Raw genomic sequence first — 20,488 nt, 5'->3', positions numbered from 1 at the left:
TTAGCAACCTTGTGTAGAACAATATGTGTCTAATGATCCCAGTAATAGAAAATTTGCTTTTTGATGGAGAACTGTTGCTATGTGCAATGAATTCAGCAACACCAAAAGTACAAAAATTACCCTTTGTTAAAAAGGTAAATTGTTAAAATTGTTAAACTGGTTGCCATCTATTATCCTACACGTCCTAAAGATGTGTAGTACAACACACTGAAATTATTGTTAGACAGACATACATACATACATACAGACAGACAGACAGACAGACAGACAGACAGACAGACAGACAGACAGACAGACAGACAGACAGACAGACAGACAGACAGACAGACAGACAATGTCCGGAGAGTCCCACATGAAGGATGAAGGATAATCGAGAGGGTAAAGCAAAAGTCGTGTCCAAGAGGTTCACAGGAGTCCAAGCCAGAAATGAGAGATCCTAAGAGATACCGAAGTGAAATCCAGGTCGGTGTCAGGAAGCAGTTCCAGGTTCGGTAAACAGGCAGAATCCAGAAGGAGTCTAAAGGCAGGTCAGGCAAACAGATCAGAATGGAAACAGGCAGGCTCAGAGGTCCACAGGCAGAATGGGTCAGGCAATCAGAAGCAAAAATATCAACTTGAAAACTCTAACTTGAATAATCTAGGTCTGATGACTGGAAAAAGGTAGGTTAAATAGAGACTGGAGCAGGTGAAACAGAAGAGTGGTAATGAGAAACTGGTTGGAGCTAGGAAGGTGAATAGAATCAGCAATCAAGCCACTCTTAAGGATCATGACAGCACAGGCACCTGGGTTGTCTTGAGCTGGTAGAAAGTGTGTTTGTGTTTGTAGGTTATATGACGCCTGTGCTCACTTTGTAGGTAATGGAGCAAATGGTTGTTAAATTGAGGGGTTGGCTGATGGGGAAATTGGGTCATTTAGAGTGAACTTGACAATTTACAGGTGAATACAAGCCCTTTGCGTTCCTTTACAAGACAATCTTCCAGTCACTGTGGGACTTTTATAATGGCTGCATCTAGTGAGCCTGTTTGTGTGGCTGCAAGGTGCTCAGTGCTTGAGCGAAGCATTGTAAGGCAGACCAATACAGTAACATTCCTCTTAGTGGATGCATGAAAACGAGCATTTCCTTGACTGCTTGTTTGTAAAACACTTGCAAATTCTTTGCGTGTGTGGCACAAACTTTGGTTTAAGTCCATACACGTCAGAGATTCACAGCAGAGAGGGAGCACTCTAGACTATATTGCCGCATTTACATGATCAGCGCTTATTACAAAATCCTGGTGCATGCTGGTGTGTATGTGTATATCTCAGTGTCCATCAACTCTGTCTTTATATGTAGGCCTTTTTTAAATTGTTGCCATGGAAACAGAGTGCTGCCAGTAAAGTCCAATTCATAGAGGCCAAATCTTTCTCTCTATGTCTCACTCTAAAACTCTCCTTACTGTCTCAGTTCTTCTCAATGAATGTTTCTTCTTTTTTCGCTCCTGTGTTACAGTTTACATTTCCTCTTTCCTTTCCCCGCTCCATGTCCTTGTGCCGCCTATTATTTCTCCCTCCTCCTTACCCTCCCACCTCTCCATCCTTCTTGCAGAGTGGTGTGCAATTGAATATTAACACAGGGACCTGTAATTAGAGCTGACGAACCTCCAGCAATTAGTTCTCCCCAAAGAAGTTGTTCTGTCATCTCCACGAGCATCCCTTTATCCCTCCCTCAATCTTCTTCTTGCTTTTTCCTCCCTCTTTGTCATTCCCTGTCTTATCAGCTGTCAGCTTCACAGGGTGGATATTGTCTGAGTGTTTTTGTTCGCCATTGTAACTTCCATCTGCCTCGTTAGCTGCATTTATTTGCAAGCCAGATCCACAATGCGTCGTCCGAGTTTATGAGAGACTGCATCCACATCTTCCCTGGTATCATCTGCCCACGAAAGTGAGGCAAACATCTATTCCAACTACACCCACTATCTGTATGCTGATAGATTCACAGGGACAGACGCCCTCCCACTCAATTAGATGTAAACATACAGCAACAAAACATTCTTCTGAGAGACTTTCTACTTAATGTGCACTTTTTTGTCTCCTTTAGTGTTCCTGGCAGTTTTTCTAGATTTTACATCCATCCATCCATCCCTTTATATTGTATATTGTCTTTAACAATGTATAAGGTTTATAAAGTAGTCACTGGAGTAGCAGGTCTTATAGGAAAAGCTTACAAAGCCTTCTCTAAGCAGGCCTTTTCAGCACATTTCAAGTAATGCCAAGGAATCCTAGGCAAGTAAATGTCCCTCAGATGTAGTCTTGTTTTAAAGACCAGGGATGTATTTACAGAATTTGCTCTCTGTACTCAGTTGGTTCATTGGCCTCAAAAACGATTCATAAAGAAGACACCAAGATGCTTTCCTTAAAGAAACTGACCACAAAATAGAGGGACTAGTCTAACTTAATCTCAGGGATTTACGTTTAGCTTCACGTAACCTCAGGTTATTGAGCTAGACATCCCCTCTCTGTGTCTATGCTAAGATTCTGTCCATTAAAAATAAAAATCACAGCACTAAGAATAAGTAAGTATGTTTGTTGGGAATACAAATAGAGTCCTTGCTTTGGCTTTTTTAAGGACTGCACAGCTTTCATTATCTCACCTCAACCTTCCACCCATCTATACCACCATTATTTAAAAAAACTTCTATTAAAGCACTGGTAAAGAGGGAGTCAGTTAGTGAGCGAAAGATACCGTCAGGTTGAACGAATGGGGTTTAAGAAAAGAGGGTGGGATGGATAGCGGAAGAGTGTTAAACTAGGCCAACAGGGACTGACGGAGGAATGACGGGTTTTACATCAAAGCATGAGAATTGTCAAGAGCCTCTGTCAATCACTTAATTGGTTTCAGCATCAGTTTATCTGCGTCTCGGGTTTGTGCGTCACTCATATCGCTTCAGACATTTTGTCAGTCGGTCTGAGTAGGCGTTTTGTCGTCTTTCCCTCCATATGCCCTTTCTGCCATTTGCCTAAGTTTTTCCACACACCCCTTTCTCTTTGGTGCTCAATCCATTTCTTCCTCGCTTGCATCCTTCTCTTCTTGCACCTAATCAAGAAATTTGCATCTTATCTCTATCAATTTAACTCTGATCTCTAATAGGAACTTTCATTCTCAACAATCTGCCGATACTATTGATTAGCATTAGTTAAAAGAAAGTCTTTTCATCTTCATCTGCTACTTATTTCCATAGTTCTTTAAACACACAGGTATGACCTGACATATATGATGCATTTAGCAGGCCAGTTTTCTTTGTATAAAAGTCATTTAAGACAGTATACTAACTCCTAATTCCTTCTCTTTCCTTTATTTCCTCTCTTGTTCTTTCCTTTTCTTTCCAGGTATTTCTCTCCCACGCCTACATTATGCCTGTCCGTGGACACTGCAGCTCTTCCCCACCTTGTCAAAATGCTGGGGCTCACTACTCCCCTCGAGTGGTTGCTCAGGGGCACCAAGGAGTTCGGACTCTTCATCCACCCCCACCTCCATCGGTTCACCGCACAACGGGCACTTCTTTATGTCTGCCCCTTCTTTTTCTGCTGCTCTGTCTTCTCCACCTACCTCCACCCTGTCACTCACGGAGAGAAAAGGGCGGAGGAGGCGGTGGCAGTCATTACATGCCAATCCCACAGCCGCCGCCACACCACATGGCCCTGCCTAATATCCTAAGTGGTCTAAGCATTGCTGTCGTGCTGGTGGGCAACTCCAGTGAGATGGCACTGGCAGGGGCCAGAGAGAAGGAGGACTTTCTCCACATAGCTCCTAATGTGGAGTTACTGACCATGAACGAAACTGACCCTAAAAGCATCATTAAAAGCATCTGTGACCTGATGACGGAGCATTGGCTACAGGGTGTCGTGTTTGGAGATGACACAGACCAGGAAGCCATCGCTCAGATCCTGGACTTCATTTCAGCCCAAACCCACATTCCCATTCTTGGAGTACGTGGAGGCTCTTCGATGATCATGGCTGCCAAGGTAAGACTTTCCCACCCAACCACATGATTCTCTTTGCTGAAAAATTGTAAGGAGTTTGAATATCTGCATGTTTATATAGAGTTCAGCGCTTAGAAGTAATTGTTTTGGTCAGAAATAATAATAAAAAAAACATAAAGATTTTACTTTTACAGACAACTGTTTTTGTTTGCCTAGCTGTTACCCTGGCAAGACCCATTGTACTACTGTTCTTTAAAATCTGTAAATATAGTGGTACTTTTAAAATGTTACTTCTGTTTTTGCTCTCTCTGTACAAATAGAGACCTAAACTTAATTGAGTTAAGTAAGGTCTGACTCTTTAGATATAATGTCTTAAGATGTTATTTTGTTGAATCATAAGAGTTTTCAATACGCCGTCAAACTCAAGGAAGCTTCGCCGCTGTTCCCAGATGATTGTGACTCAAAAAAATATAGATTTTTATATGTTAACGGCATCATCTTTGAATCATTTTCTGTTGTCTTTAAGTAATTTCTGGGTTGTAAGGGTCTTGCAACAATCAAGTAATAGTGTGGTGTAGTTGTAAAAAGTGCTGTTAGCTTTCAAAAAAATGAAGTCAGTCACACTTTAATTATTTTTTTTAAATCAATTAATTATATCGCCTGAAATATACATTTTATTGATTTTACGTTTTAGTGTGACAAAATACAACCAGTAGGAAATATTCTGTGGGGGTGAATACACTTCTTCTGTCCTAGTGGTGATTTTCTCAACTTATGGTGATTAAAAATTTGTCCCCACAATTTTTGTGAATCTTAATTTGAATAAACTTTACCAATATGAACTACAGCATGTCTTTTGCACAATTTAGACTTTATGACTGCATATTGCAGGCAGAAAAAGAGTTTAGTTTGTACTTTTCTTTGGTGTGAAAATGCAAACCATATCCATATAAAAACCATCAGCAAAGTGATTATAGTGGTTGCAAAGTCTCTTCTTTTTTTTTTACAACCATACTGGTTTGTATTAGCTTCATGGACATAAAGACAGACAGGCAGGCTTAGCTTGGGGCCCTGACTTGAAAGACAAACTGCCAACAGAGCTGATGCCAGCGACAGGATCAGCTGGAGATTGCACCAGGACAGAGCGCTAGATCTCAGCTTATTTACTAGGCCTTGCCTAATGGGATAAAGCAATCTGCTGCTGCTTTATCGGAGACCCATTGAGATTTGGATTTAGGCAAAATCAGCTCATTCAGTTTGTGCCGAATTGTCACTGAACTGAAAAATTACCAGTTAAGAAAAAAACCCTCCTTATCTGTCCATGCAGAGAAAGTGAAACCTCATTCACTAATGAAAGTTTCCTCAGCTGCTGGCAGCTGTTATGTTCTTGCTTTTTACACATTCCCTTTATAGAGGGAGTACACTTTATTGCCTGAACTGAACTGAATTTGCTTTGCTGTTTATCTTCAGAACTTAAGAAACATGTTTAAATGTCAGTGCTTGAACCAGGCAGTCAAATCCCAACAATAGCATCCTGTGGGCCCACAGTCGGCTTTGGGTGTGACAGATTGATGCGGGTCCTTCCACACTGAATCTGGCTCATCCAGCCTATCCATGTCTCCATGTTGTCATCTCTACATTTGTCTGGCGACCCTCTGGTATCATCTGGTTGCTGTAGTTGGAGAGACATGAGCTATAGTGACATTGCAAGACCAGCGGCCACCACCGAAGCTTTACTTTCTGTTGCTTCTATTTACTGCTCGGAGGGAAGATATGGCAGGGAACAGTCCACTCCCATTTAAAAATGCATTCTTCCATACAAAAGGACTGCTGTAGAGTGCACACATTTGGCCGTCTGGTGGTAGGTCTCTCCCTTAAGCCCAGTATTATTCGTACCACATCCTATCCATACATGCTAAGTTCATATGTCTCATCTAGTGGTTTTTAAACCTATTTAAAAAAAGCTCCTAATTATGTTTTAAGTCAAAGTTCTGTAATTTTGCAGTGTTAGAGTTCTTGATTTTTTTTTTTTTAGAAATCAATGAATGTTGGATGGATAAACAGATAAACATTTAGGGGTAGGTAGGTAGGTAGGGGATAAAAAGTCTGGGAAAAACCATCATTCTCCAATCCTGTCTTTTGCTTTTTACTTTTTTGGAACTGCCAAATCATTTTGTCCAAAGCCTAACTTTATAGGCTGCCAAAGAGTTGCTTTGTACATCCATTTACTGAGGTGATTTTTTTTTTTTTTTTTTTATCAACACAGCAGGAACTGAGCCTGTTTTCACAAAGAGTTCTAGGTCTAAAAGCAAGTAGTGTCGTTTGAGGAAAAATCTTCCAATTTCATATATTCTAAGATTGTTCTTAGAATTTTACCTTTGTACGATAAAAGCTATTCACAAGGCACCTCAGGACTTAAGAGAAAAATAATAATAATGATAGGAGTGAGGAGGACTTTTAGTGAGCCTTGGAGGGTCTTAAGCAGAGAAGAGAGCTGTGTGTCTGATTCATAAAACTAAATATTGGAATAAGTAAATATATAAACGCAATTAAAAATCATACTTTTGCATGGATATAAAGATAAAATTAAACATTATTTTCCTGATCGGGTGAAACCAATTAGCTTCAGAGGACGGGCAGGTTGAGGGTGCTCCTCTAGTAACTAGGTATAGGTAATCAGAAAAAAAATGACTCATAATGAAAAGACGTTTCAAATGTCTATTTGTCAATTTTCCATGTCTTCTCAAGGTCTGTTATTTGACTTAAGTGGGACAAAATCAGAACAACCAAACACAGCCCAATTTTAAGATTTAGCCTAAAAACCAACCAAAACCAAGGAATTAAAGATTGCAGCAGTAAGCATACCAAACGCTTTTTTAGACCACCTTTGACCTCAGAAATCATTAAAGTTGCCCATCAGCAGAGTCCTTCTGCGTTCTCTTGTTCGTTTGGGTTAATAGTGGAAGCTGTTGAAATTCGTATTTGGTATTCACCTGGTAAATGATTGATACCAAGACTTTTCCAAATTACTCTACTGTATCTGTGCTGTGTTTTGCCCTTTTGTTCAATGGCCTTCTGTAATGAGGTTTTGAATTAATATTGTTACATTAAAGGTTCCAGGCATGAAGGGATATAAAAGGAGTTGGAAAGCCAAGTGATTTACAGACCTCTCAGCGGGCTTGTATGTATGTGCAGATACAAAATTCTCTATAAAGCAGATATACTCTACGCACACCAAGCAGTATTCCATGGCAAAGGTTTAAATGGATTTCGCCGGCCACAAGGCAGAGTTTTCCTCCCCTGAGAGCTTTCTTCTGGCTGCGCCGGGGCCCTGGAGAGTGAGGACGAGGTTAGGCTAAGGCTCCGTCTCCAAACGGATTTGTGTCTGCCTAATGGACTGAGACAATGGAGTGGCAAAAATACGATAGAGGAGGATCAGAGAGAAGTGGGGGGTGGGGGGTGGGGGAGCAAGACATGTGGGAGAGTAGAGTAATTGAGATTGTGAGGAGAGAATGAGATTGGGTGGAAAAAATTGTGCTTTTAAGGAAAAGCAGCACAGAGAGGAAAGGTGGGTCTTGGTCGAATTGGAGTTTGGTTTGATCAAATCGTGCTTGTAAAGGTGCTCGAGAGATGATTGACCAATTCAGACTGGAAGGCAAAAAAACATATGCCTCAAGAGACTGTGCTTTCCTGTCACTTCAAGACTATGAATTGTTATTTAGTCTCACTAAACTCTTAGAATCATATCTTTATCAGTGTTTTGCTATCACTCCAAAACTATTTTGATGTTTCTTCACTTTGTGCAGCCTATACTGTAGCTGCATTGGACTATTCCATAGAAGACAAAATTGTTTAAAATAATTACATGTTTTAGAAATACTTGAAAAGTTAAAGCAATTCTTTATTCTTCAATAAACCCTTATCAGTTTAGGCCTAGTCATGATGGAAGTATGTACTTGCTTGGTTGCAAACTCATCTTCTAGACCCTGCATTACATGCTGAATAACGCAGTGTTTCACAGAGTTTGCATTGATATTAAACTTCTTCTTACAGAATCTTGATTGAGATAGAAAGAAACACCTTCATCAAAGCTTTTTTCACAGATTTAAATCAAAAATATTTCTTACAAATTAAAGATATTAAAGCTGTCACATAATTTTTTTTTCACCATTTACTGATTTTAAGTTTTAGTTTAGAAGAAATAACGCATTGGTCACTGAACATCTTTCTACTATAGTGACACTGCTCACTGTAAACCCATTCTGCAGACACTTGAACACAGTTATAAGTGTCAATCCATGGCTTCTAAGATTGATCATGATAAATAATCCAAGATAATCTCTTAATTACTTTAATTTTACTGTTTTTAATCCTATTATGGAAAGAGCACTATAACAGCACTGAATGCATTGAATCTATATGATTTGAGGCCTGGTGGCCTAGTGGTTAGAGAGCAAGGCGTTTTTGTCCTGTAGAGGCTGCAGGATCACCAGTTCAAAACAAACACTGCCCCTGTGGGTCCCTGATCAAGACCCTTAGCTCCAAAATGCTCCCTGGGTGCTGCAAAATGTTGCTCTCTGCTCCCTGAGGGATGAGTCAGAATTCAGAGGAGATATTTAGTTGAAATGTACAGTTGGACAAACAAAGGTTGTTATTGTGTTACAAAGGCTGGAATTCAGACCCCTACAACAGAAACAGATCTAAAGGGTAAAGAGAAAGGTTTAGAAAAGTTCAGAAAATTGTTTATTCTTTTCCAAAAACTGTACTGGATGTGTCTTTTGTATTTTGTATCTATTGTATTGGAATATTCTTAATCTCAGCCAATTCTTTAAAATTTCAGAATATTTGTGTATGCACTTTTTATTCCTCAAATATCTAAAGAAAATAAATTAATTAATTTAAATGAATTTGAATCTAAGCTGAAGAATCTATCTTAAAAAGACCTACACCTCAGTTCAGATAACGCTGTTGGTTCCAGTACAGCCAAGTCGAACCTAAATATCTGGAGTGGATGTTGAGATTATGCTTTCTATCCTCTGCAACCCCAGAAAATCTAAATTAACATAAAACTTTAAAAATGAAATGAGTATAATCATCACACTGCAAAAAGATTTAATCTAACTAGTTAATTTTTCCATAAATAAGTGCATTTTTTTCTTAATTTAAGCAGGTATGTTTGAAACTTTGCCAATTGAATAATAAGGTTTACATTTAAAAAAAGAAAAATCTAATGTTTGTTATTTGTTGAGTAAAAAATAATCACTTCATTGGCAGATAATCTTAATTACCTACTGAAATTAACAGTAAATACACTTATTTTAAAAAATGTTTGATAATGTTTGCAGTCATAAATCCTAACACTTTCAGGAGTAACCAGGTAGATTTAATGGTTTAAATCAAGTTTTTTCTTTAAGGGAGACCCCCTTTTCCACTCTGGAAGACAGCTGGAGATATTAACCAGCACCCCTCCTGACCCCAGCAGTGATAAAGCGTGAAAGAAAATGGATGGATCAATTATTTGTTTTGGGTTATAGGCATGACTTAAGATCACAGACATTGCATCAGTTTGGTGTTTTTTTTTTTTTTTTTGTTATCTTGGATTGTTTTTAAATTAATTAAATGTTTTTTTATTCTTAAAATAAGATAATATGCTCTTTGATAAATACTAAATACATTTTTGTCTTATTTTAAATGTTAGTTTTCTTGTTCAACTGCAGGTGTCTCACTTACCTTCTCAATTCAAGAACAAATTCACTTATTTGAAGAAAAGATGACTTAATAAGATTTCAGTTTTTTGCAGTGTACTAAAATATGATATATAATGATGTTTTCATTAAGTTTATTGTTTTTTACTGCAGTTATTTGGGGTTGCTTTGTTTCCTTTTTTTGATCAATTATTTTGTAATAAAAAGCCCTTCATTTTTCCACAGTAGGGAAATTCAGGTGTGAAAGTGATAGAAGAAAGCTAATCACAAGGCTCCATACACTGCAAAAAACAATATAGAAACAGGTAAACAAATCTTAAATTGTATTTGCTATTAATTTGGGTAGGTAAATAAAATGATTTGCTGATGGAATGAGTATATTTACTCTTAAAATAAGATAATTAGATAATATGCACTTGAAATAAGACAATTAAATTGTTTTTTTTCTTATTTTAAATGTAAATTATCATGTTGTATCATGTATCATGCCTCCTCAATTCAAGAAAAATGCACCAATGCACCAATAGTTTGTGACTGAAAATTAATCAGTGTTACATTGGATTCTGTTTTCATTGATTTGTATTATGTTGTAAAGTTGTCACATTTTCTTCTTTTGATTAAAAATATGAAAAAATATCTTACTTTAAAAGTGGAATTGTTAAGAAAAGCCAATGAACAAGCAAAAATCATGCTTAGGAAAAACCTTATTCTATTGATAAGCAGTGAATGGGGTCCAAAGAGACAGATGTAGAGTCAGGAGAAGATGGAGGTGTGTTTTTCTTTATGCTACCCTTTGAAAAGCAAAAAAAAGAAAAGAAAAAGAAAATAGAAGACAAAATGTGAAATTGTTACAGAGCATCAAAAAAATAGATCTTCGCCCATTTATGTTTTCCTTTTCTGAATGAGCATCTCCAGGAAATGGACTGACAAAGGAAGTGGTGGGAGCACACACACACACACACACACACACACACACACACACACACACACACACACACACACACACACACACACACACACACACACACACACACACACACACACACACACACACACACACACACACATGCACACACAAATGGGTGCACCCATCATGGGAGAAGGCCAAATGCTGCTATTACAGTTGACAAGACAACCCCTCCTTTTTCATTACACATCCAAGGAAAAGAGGATAACAGGGAGCAACCCAGCAGGCAGAAAACACAACATTTAGGTTTTTAGCAAGGGCTGAGGAGTAGGAGAATCTGGAGGACTAATACAAGATAATTCCATAAAATCTACTCTCTGGAGCGGCCTACTGTCAGGCTGCATGATGATTCAGGTTGAATTATGATCAAGAATTTCCTTTTCTTGCTCTCGCATGCAACACCGTTTCTAAGTGTTTAGAGACGAAACACAAAGCTAAACCCACTGTTACTTGCCACCAAAGGATACAGACACCCATTTAAGTCCAGTAAGATTAAACATTGCTTGGAAAGTGGAGGCATGCAACTCATCCTTCCCTAAATAAGCCCTCTTCCCCTCTGAGCCGTGCAACATCTGTAACGACTACAAAACTGGATATTTTAGATTATTTCCTCTGGAGGATGGAGCGGAAGTGCAGCAGCAGCACAGCAATAAAAAGTGGGGCTCCATCTGCCACGCCTATTACGTGTCTGCACACTTTATGCAAGCGGGAAGTTCTTCTGTAGCTGGTCTGAAAGAGAGGAGAGCTGAAAAGATCGAAGGAACGGGAGAAGGAAGTCGGAGGAGGAGGGGAAGTGAGGGAAATGGATGGAGGCAAAGGGCACTAACATTTATATCAATGAATGAGATCGGTGACGGAGGGCTGGGCGGTAAGTAAGAGGACGAGTGCACTGAGTGCAGGGCCCCGTGACTGAGAGGAGTGAAGGAGAAAAAGGGAAGGCAGAGTGACACAGGGAGGGTGTTTGCAGCAGGTGTGATGCCATCTATCCATGGAAGGAAAACAGAAGCTGCCTCTTTGCTCTGGAAATCACAGCCTGAATAGAGGAGGGCTGAAGAAGAAGAGAGATGAATAGAGCACAGCTGTACCCGCATCTGTGAAAGACGTGGTGTGATAAAGGAGGAGGAAGAGATGGAGAAGGCAAAGGGACTCTTCGAATGATTTAACCAGTCTCTTGCAGAAGTATTTGTTTTTTGACATTTGTGGCATTACAGCCGCAAATCTCGACCGGTTCTACTGGGATACACAAAGCACTGCTTAGTTTACAAGAGGAAGGAAATGCATAAATTCTATCAGACATTGGAGTCTGAAAAAATGTGGCAAACATTTGTCCAAAGCTCCATTTACTCCACTAATCCCACCCAGCTCTATTAACTGCATTCAGAAGTCACCTAAACAAATAGAAATCACCCTTTATGAAGTCATGATAGAAATACTACAAAAGAATATCTGTAATCAAATAATACCTAAGTGTAAGACCGGTTCAGTCAAAGTCAAAACCTAAATCCAATTATGTAGTCTTAGAAAGATGTAAGAATTTATTTTTATAAATACTTTCCACCACCATGACTTTGTTTGAAGTATTTTACAATAAAATAATGTAACAAATTCTGTGCAAATTGGGAAAAGACGAATCCCTAAAGATATGCAGCTATTATTGAAGTGAAAAAGGATTTTATGAGGTATTGACATGCTTCATACAAAATGAATGTCTTTTCATGTAAAAAATAAAACCTTTTGCTGCACTGTGCCACAGTTGGTAGCACTATTTCCTTGGAGCAAAAAGGTCCATGGTTTAGGCACACGTGTGCTTAATATTACATGTATGTGTATGATTTGGGTACTCTGTCTTCCTCCCATGGTTTAAAAACATGTCTGGTAGGTGAGTTGGTCTCTCTAAATTCGCCGTAGATATGAGAGAGTCTGTGCAAGGTTACCTGTCCTGTGTGTCTCTGTGTTGCCCTCCGATGGTTGGAGAGCTGTCCTCCCTCTTGACCTTTTGAGATAAACACCAGCCCACCCACAACCCTGCAAAGATAAGCTGGTACAAACCATAGATGGATGGATGGACATCATTTTACTCCTACCTCACCATCAAACACAGCTGTATTAATGTCAACTATACATAAAATCCCTATTAATATGCTTTCAAGTTTTGCTGGTGACAAACTCCGACTAATACATGTGTGAATACATGTGTGTTTTTTTTTGTTTTTGTTTTTTTAAGCGCCATCCAGCTTGCTGTTCGTCTGTGGCATCTGTTGGGCTGCAGCAATCACTACGATCTAAAGCTCTGGCTAATGGTCATATTATCAAGACATGCTGAGCTATTTTCCCCTGCTTGTCTAGAAGGTTCGGCTTTGTAGCGGTGCAAATAGCTGCAGTTGTCATTGATCACCCGAGGGGCCCCTGCACAATAAGTACACAGAGCTAATCCATGGGAGTAAGGCTGCTGCTGCAGATTTAGAGAGATAACATCTACTTCTACATAGGATTTAAATGCAAGAAGGTTAAAACTATTGAAAAGGAGGAAGGTAGTTAATTTTTCATGTTTTCACATTTATAGCATATGCAGAGTGACACATAGAAGCAAGGCAAACAGGAAATTGCAGTCATGTTTTATAAATGTAAATTTATTTTATAATGTATTTATAAATGTCTCATTATGGGTTAATTACATGAAATTATTATGATTAAAGGTATAGTGGAGGATATTCTCTTTCCGGGTGGATCATCAAAACAAGTGGTCCTCCAAATTGTCAATCATGCAGTTGATGGGTTTACGTAAGGCTGTCCTACATGCTCATCCCTATTTTCACTTAAGCAGGGCATACACTGTGAAACCACAGGGTGTCGTCGTACAGTGTGAGTTCACAGCTTATGATGTATGTGCAGCACAACGCTCTCATGGGATTTAGCTGCTTACATTGTCCGTCTAAAAACACGTCGGACTCAGCTCCGCAGTGAGATGGAGCTGCTCTGACTCATCTACCCAGAAGCCAAGCAAATAGCAGGGGAATATTAAGCTATCTAGGGTGAAACGCGCTGCCTTGGCAAATTGTGCAATTTTGTGCTGAAAACCCTAAAAAGAAACAGCAACAAAGTATTTGGACAATGACATGGCTGAGCAAACGTGGCTACTATACGGTCTGTCAATTTTACAGAAAGAACTGTATTTCACTCGCACCGCCGCCATGCTTCTGTGTTTACATCTATGAGGAAGAAGAAGAACCCTTGTTTGCTCATGCCCACTGAGCGATTTGCCCACGACGGTTGGGAGAAAATCAAACATGTTCTAGTTTCCTGAGGTCACGATTCCTGATCCGCAGGTGGTCGTGGGAGGCTGATCGCCCCTCGTTATCCCTGTACACTACACGACTCGTGACGCACGATCAGGCTGAAAGTCGGCCCAATCAAAAGATTCTCGCACTACTGGAAAATCCCCCCAAAAAGGGTAAAAAAAAGTGTAAGCTCGGGTTTACCGTTGGTGAGTCTGACAAAGTGGAAAATTGCAAATCTTCTTTTGGAATGCAAGCTTGTATGAGCGATGCAAACAACAACTTTTAAAAAGAGCGTGCACGAGGAGAAATGGGCTTGTGCACACTCTCGCATGTGTTTAATAGGCATTAGCAGAGGGCGGGTCTTTTTTCAAATCTACAAAAATCCTCAACTATACCTTTAATCAGATCAAAACAATGTTTAGCAAGCAGTGACGTGCACAATGGGGGAAGGCCTCTGTTGCCCTGTGATTATTGAAAAAAGCATGCTAAAGTGCCATCTCATTTTTTCAACTCCAACACAGGTGTTGTGTTACTTCATTGCATTTGCCATAATCCTGCCACTTGCATCGCAAGAAGACGTTCCTTTGCATTGCTGCACTCCTGAAGGCAGGTAAAAATTAGGGATAAGATGTAATCCACTTACTGTGGTTGCTACAATGAGATTTGGTGTGGATGCACCAGTAGTTTCCCCACTGATGGACAATAGAGAATATTGCCATTCTATACTTGGGTTTTCTTCTAATACAAACCTCTTTTGTGTCTCTGGAAAGCCGTCTCGTGGGAAAATGAGGGCAGGGTGTGATCTATAACTTTTGTCCAAAAAAGTTGGGCTTTTCACTGTTTTTAATGATGGATATTTGCATGTGGGTGTTAAATCCTCCTTGTAAGGAGAAAAGGAATAATTTTTATAGAGCCCAGCAGTTTCCCTGTATCTGCATAGGAGTAACACACATGTGCTGGTTATTCAGAGAAAAAAAGGGTTCAACCAAAGTTGAACTGGTCCTGAACTGTGTCTAGGGATAATTGTTGTGTCCATGAGGGTTTATCGAAGCTCACAGGTAAGTTCAGCGAAGCTGTTAATGTCCATACTGTTTTGGTACTTGATGTTCTCAGTGCTTACTTTATAGTTGGTAAAAAGCATGCTTTGATTTTATTCCTGTTTGCACTTTAGAGCACACTGCCAAAGTCCTTCTGAGGTTCAGCAAAATCTCCCTGCATTTATATCGGCAATTAATGTTGTACAATAGAGCCTATTGTTGTAGTAATCCCTGAGGTCCTGTACTCTATTAATGTAATGTGTTGTTCAGCTTGGCAGCTTCATGTCCTTGCTAAAACAGACGCAATTAGGAGCATTTGTAAACGATAAGAGAATTAAAAGCGAGTGTTCTTTTGCCTTGTGTCTCTCAGGGTGCCAATTTTATTTCCTTAATGTTATTTATTTATTGTAGTCTCACTTAGATCCCGTTTTAATTGTTTACCCCATTAATAGATTTTCATGCCCAGTGAATTGCTCTACCTTCATCTCTTTACCCTAAATTGATACTGCAGATGCATCTCTTTTATCAGTTGTCTTCATGGCTCTTTTGAATTGCAGTAGCAATGACCTGGAAACTTCGTTGTGTGATACTTTGAACATATTGGGGAGATCTCATCTTCCCTTTTTTATTGAAACAGAGAGTGTCACAGGAACAAAACACCTTTAGGTTAAGGCTTTTAAAGGAAAACATGCAATCTATGAAACACAAATTTACCCCGATTAAACATAGATATTGATTTTGCAGTAAACCAACAAAAAGGCAGTTCACCGTGCGCTCTCAGAGGTACTTGACGAAGCGAAAACACAAAGTAATGATGTGATAAGAATTAAAGCATAGTTTGAAAGCACATGCAAACTTGCTTTTAAAAAAATAAGTGAGAAAGCAAAGCATAAACTTATGTAAAAAGCAAAAACTTTGAGGAAAAGCTAAAACCAAGAGCAGGAGCAGGTTCTCAAGTCAAAAACAATAACCTAACCTGCATAAGTATTTTCTCAATCTTTGAGCCTATATGGTTTTTACAATATGTAGATCATGTATGATTTTTAAAAAATTCTAAATAAAAAAAATTTGTGTAACCTTTAGTCCTATTTAAAATAAATCATAGTTTTGGATCACTCTGCCCTCCACAGAAAGGATTCAAATTGTAAAATACTGACAGGGGCTCTAATTGCATAACAAAAAAGGATACAGCTAAACGTTCACATTACAAAACCTTGAAATACAAAACTGCACTCAGATAAGATACTAGCTAAAATATAGGGATGTGATCAATCAGTTCATAACACAAAAATGTGCACATTTAGAGGATCATGAGATTAGTACATCATATTCTACACAGTAGGCATTCAGTATAATCAGATTAAAAGACAACAAATGCCTGTATGTCACCGGATGGTGAACTGCAGAGGTACCAGCAGTGTAATAGAAACAGGTGTTTGCTTGATTACTGATCAGAAACTGCTTTAGTCAGACTCTAAAGCCAGAAGACACAACGATGGACTGCTTTACTATGATTGACAATAAGCTTCTGCAGAGAAACGTAAAATCAGCTGACCCAGAAGTCCTTAAAGCAGTGCTAGAGGGGATCCCCTTGTCATCTAGACATGTATTCTTTATGCAGGGTAATGCTGTATGCTCTCATGTCCATCACCTTTCATCTTATACATGCATCAAACATAATAATAGCTCCCTCTCACGCCGTTGCCCTCTGAATTAAAGATAGAGATAATGTTACTGTAGCAACACTTATTACTGCAAATTAGAAAATTAATAAACTGAACAAATCTTTAACTAAACAAAGAACTGGTAGTTTAGGTGATTTTACATTCCTGAAAAGCTAACTTGATTTTTAAAGTCATTTTTCTAGCACTTATTAGCAAATTAAATACAATCATGTTCAATAAATTAGAATATCGTTAAAGAGGTCTTTTTTTTTTGGCAACTGAATTCACTGAACTCAATATGGACACTTTATACAGATCAATTACACACCGATTGATGAATTTTCAAGGCTTTATTTAAGTTAATTAAGATGGTTTTCCATTCACAGCCAATAAATGCATAACATCTAAGTTATTTTTTAAAAGCTACTTTTTATCTGAAAAATTGGCCTCATTGGAACGCATATTCTAAAGTGACTAAATAGGACTAAATACTCATTAAAAGTTTTAACAATTCCTCACATCACTTTGTTTCTCCACTACAGACTGATGCCTAATTTTCCAAAAAAAGTCTTATTTTTTTGCCTAACAGTCTTTCTACATTTTTGGGAACCTACCAAACCAAAAGGGCTAAAAAGCGTTTGTCATAAACTTTTACTTGGATATTTGTCTAAATCTAGACTGGGAGTCATTAATATGCTCTGGCCTAACCCATTCCTTTGCAGCTCCGCCAAGTGTGAAGACTCTCCCTGCCTCTTAAAGATTTTTTCCCCCAATATAATCCTGTATTTAGCCTCCATTCATCGACTGAGCAGTTCTGCAGTGTTTTTCTCTTTACCTTCTGCTATGAATCAGTTAAGGCAAACATCTCCATATTTGTTTGATAATTTTCCTTTTTAAATTACACCAGCACATTAATTTCTGTTGGTCCATTGTTTAAAATACTTTAATACACTTTAAGAATGAAATTTGATAAAAAAAAAAAAGGTTAAAGAACAAAAACACCAAATAATAATCAAACATAAATCAAACCAACCAATAAATTAAATTACATGAATAAACTTTCATTATATCTATTGAGTGACGTTTAAAGGCCGACTGCATATAGGGATTTTAAAATCCAATATCTAGTGTATTCATTAAAGACAGAAAGAAGAAATTCAAAGGGTCATTTAAAGCAGGTGAACATGGTATAGAGAGAATATAAGACCATGTCAAATAAGGCTTGGACAAATACTATTGAAAAAAAAAAAAGTCTAACAAATAAACTTAAAAATGGGAAGTAAAGATGCCTGTTAAAAGTAAAAAGGCAATGCGTTCCAAAGTTTAGGAGCCTTAGCAAAAAAGGATTGGTCTCCTGTAAATATCCGCCTGATCTGTGGGAGAACTTAAAGTGGCTGCTCAGCTGATCTAAAAGTCCACAAAGGAAGACATGGCTGCAGCATTTCTGAGAGTTAAAGAGGAGACGGACTGTTTAAGCTCTTAAAAAAAATTATAATTGGCAACTAACTCTGTGATACACATTGAAGAGAAGTATGGGTGAGATGTGTTCATGTCTCCTTATTTATTACAGTTAGGTACCAAGGATATTACAAACCCATTGCTAATTCCTTAGTACTCCATGGTAACCTTATGTTCTTTTAGACTCCTTTAGGGTTCTATTCCTTAAACATCACCCTCTGTCCCAATGTGACACACACCTCCTCTTAGCCTTCCAGTCAGGTCTTCCTCATGACATCTCATGTCCTGCTTTGGTCTTGTTTGCTCTCTTAATTGTTCCTGAGTCAAATTTTCTCTCCCTATTTGCACCTTTAATACTTCCAATGTCCCTTACGTTGATCTTCACCATCATAATCATCATAATATATACTGTAAGCATTCCACCCTTTCTCCCTTTTTTTAAACGTTCTTTGACCTTGCACCAACCCTTGACCGGGACCCTCATATTGGCTAGTCTCCTCACTGAATTAGTGAAAACGGATTGGGCCTCGAATTTGGTTTAATCTGAGAGGAGTCGGTTATTTTACGTACAGCGTAGCAGAAGAAGCAAAGACAGTTACAATTAGGATTAATTAATTACTGCCCCAAAGCTTTGTGATGTGGCAGGAAAAGGATGCTTCCCCTCATATCCTTTAACCTTTATCACCCCCTGTGGTCGCAACAAGTCCCGTCTGTCCACTTTAAAACCTCTCATTTCCACTGACGGACAGTGACACTGTAGCTAACAAGCTGTGACAGATTCTGGCCCAACAACACCCACTGTGTTCCTGTGAGGAAACAGCCGGGCGAGATTTCACTGCGTCCTCACTGTAAGAACTTGTGGCTCAGAGCATCCATCAAAGGTGATGAGAGAAGCTTTTTAATGTGTTGTTTTTATTTTGCTGCATTGTCTGACATCTTGACTTTAGACATGATTTGACTAAGTAGCTTAAACTTTTATTGCGCTTCATAGATGTCACGATCTGCAGCCGCTTTTACTTGTGTTACCAGTTTGTTGATTGATCTGATTCCCATGTAGCTCATTCCATCTTGGCTGTACGTCTGCTGTTTCTCTGATAGATTCTTATGTTTAACCGTTTTAATGCCCTGTTGCTGTGAACCTGGTTTCTGTAAGTTCTTCAGTTTCTCTTACACCTTTGTCTGATTTGTTCTTTTTATTTGGGTCTGCAACAACCTTCATTCGTGTCATAACCCTGTAGAAAGCCACTTCAGACTAGGCATGGCCTGTACAATGCCAATTTTTCCCAAAAATACCCTCTTACCTGCTTCATGGGAACCAGCCTGCAACTCTTTGCTTTGCAGACTTGTTTTATACCTTTATAACAGTAATTAGTGCCTCTTTAGTTTTTCTATCATGACTGACCACGTTTTTCAGTTAGATGCTTTAATAATCAAACGTCTACCTCTTTTGAGGCATTAAAAGGTTTTGCTTCCTCCGTTTTGCCAGCTGACCAGCAGTATGCACCAACACCTGGGGGAAGTGTTGCATGTTCAAATAAGTTCTCGCTTTTGTGAATCATTGATTAACAGTGAGGGGGGTGATAGTGAGTCAGGAGGTGAAGCGTGCAGTCCACATTTGGATGCCTTAGTCCTGGTCTGTTGACCTTTGCCGTATGTCTTCCCCCTAATTTTCAACCCCATTTCCTGTCAACCTACTTTTAAATAGAGGCCATTAGTGCCAAAAAGAAATTAACTGTGGTTGGGCCTCATTACTGCCTGACCTGGCATAATCAAAAATCCATTTAACAGAATCTGTGTGACAATATGAAGTAGGTTTAAACATCCCAAAAAAGTTTTGCACGCAAGAGCAGATAAGAAATGACAGCTATCAAGCTGGGAATTATTACAACGACATTTTTAAGGCATCGGACTTCAGTGAGCCATAGCAAGAGCAATTATACATAAATGGAGGCTTCATGGAGCAGCGGAAAAACGTCCCATGAGTGGTCAGACTACCAAGATTACATAAAAAGTTACTGCACCAGTCTTTCAAGTAATAAAGAAAGACTCTGAAACAACACGCAGAAGGCCTCACTTGCCTGGAACTGGGCAAAATATTCTCCTTTTTTCTCCAGCTTTTATTGTCATTACACTGTAAGTAAAGAGCAATGAAATGAACTATCAACATTTAACCCATCCCATTGGGGAGCAGTGGGCTGCCATTCTGCAGCACCCGGCGAGCGGTGTGGGGTTAAGGGTAAAAAATAAAACACTGCAGATAAAAAAAAATGTCCATCTTGCCATTTGCAAAAAGTCCATTTACTTTCTGTAGATGTCTGTACCACTTTTCAGGAAGATATCATTATCAGAATGATTGATCTACTGAATAATCTATAAAATAAGTGCATAAACTTGGCTTACCTACCATAATTTAAAGAG

The 20,488-nt window shown here is 38.8% G+C and overlaps 1 protein-coding gene across 1 annotated transcript in view; it reads left to right on the top strand.

Moving 5' to 3' along the window:
* Positions 1-20,488, top strand: part of LOC119775732 (glutamate receptor ionotropic, NMDA 2B) — a 217,217-nt gene that overhangs the window by 52,988 nt on the left and 143,741 nt on the right. The window contains exon 4 of the mRNA XM_038273807.1: positions 3,368-4,003. Coding sequence (XP_038129735.1) covers positions 3,368-4,003 — 636 coding nt within the window. The remainder of the gene's footprint in view (positions 1-3,367; positions 4,004-20,488) is intronic.

The sequence above is a fragment of the Cyprinodon tularosa genome, unplaced genomic scaffold, assembly GCF_016077235.1.
Source record: "Cyprinodon tularosa strain WSP-4 unplaced genomic scaffold, ASM1607723v1 ctg89, whole genome shotgun sequence".
Lineage (NCBI taxonomy): Eukaryota > Metazoa > Chordata > Actinopteri > Cyprinodontiformes > Cyprinodontidae > Cyprinodon > Cyprinodon tularosa.
The sequence above is the reverse complement of the archived record's forward strand: the minus strand, read 5'-3'. Positions and strand labels throughout refer to the sequence as shown.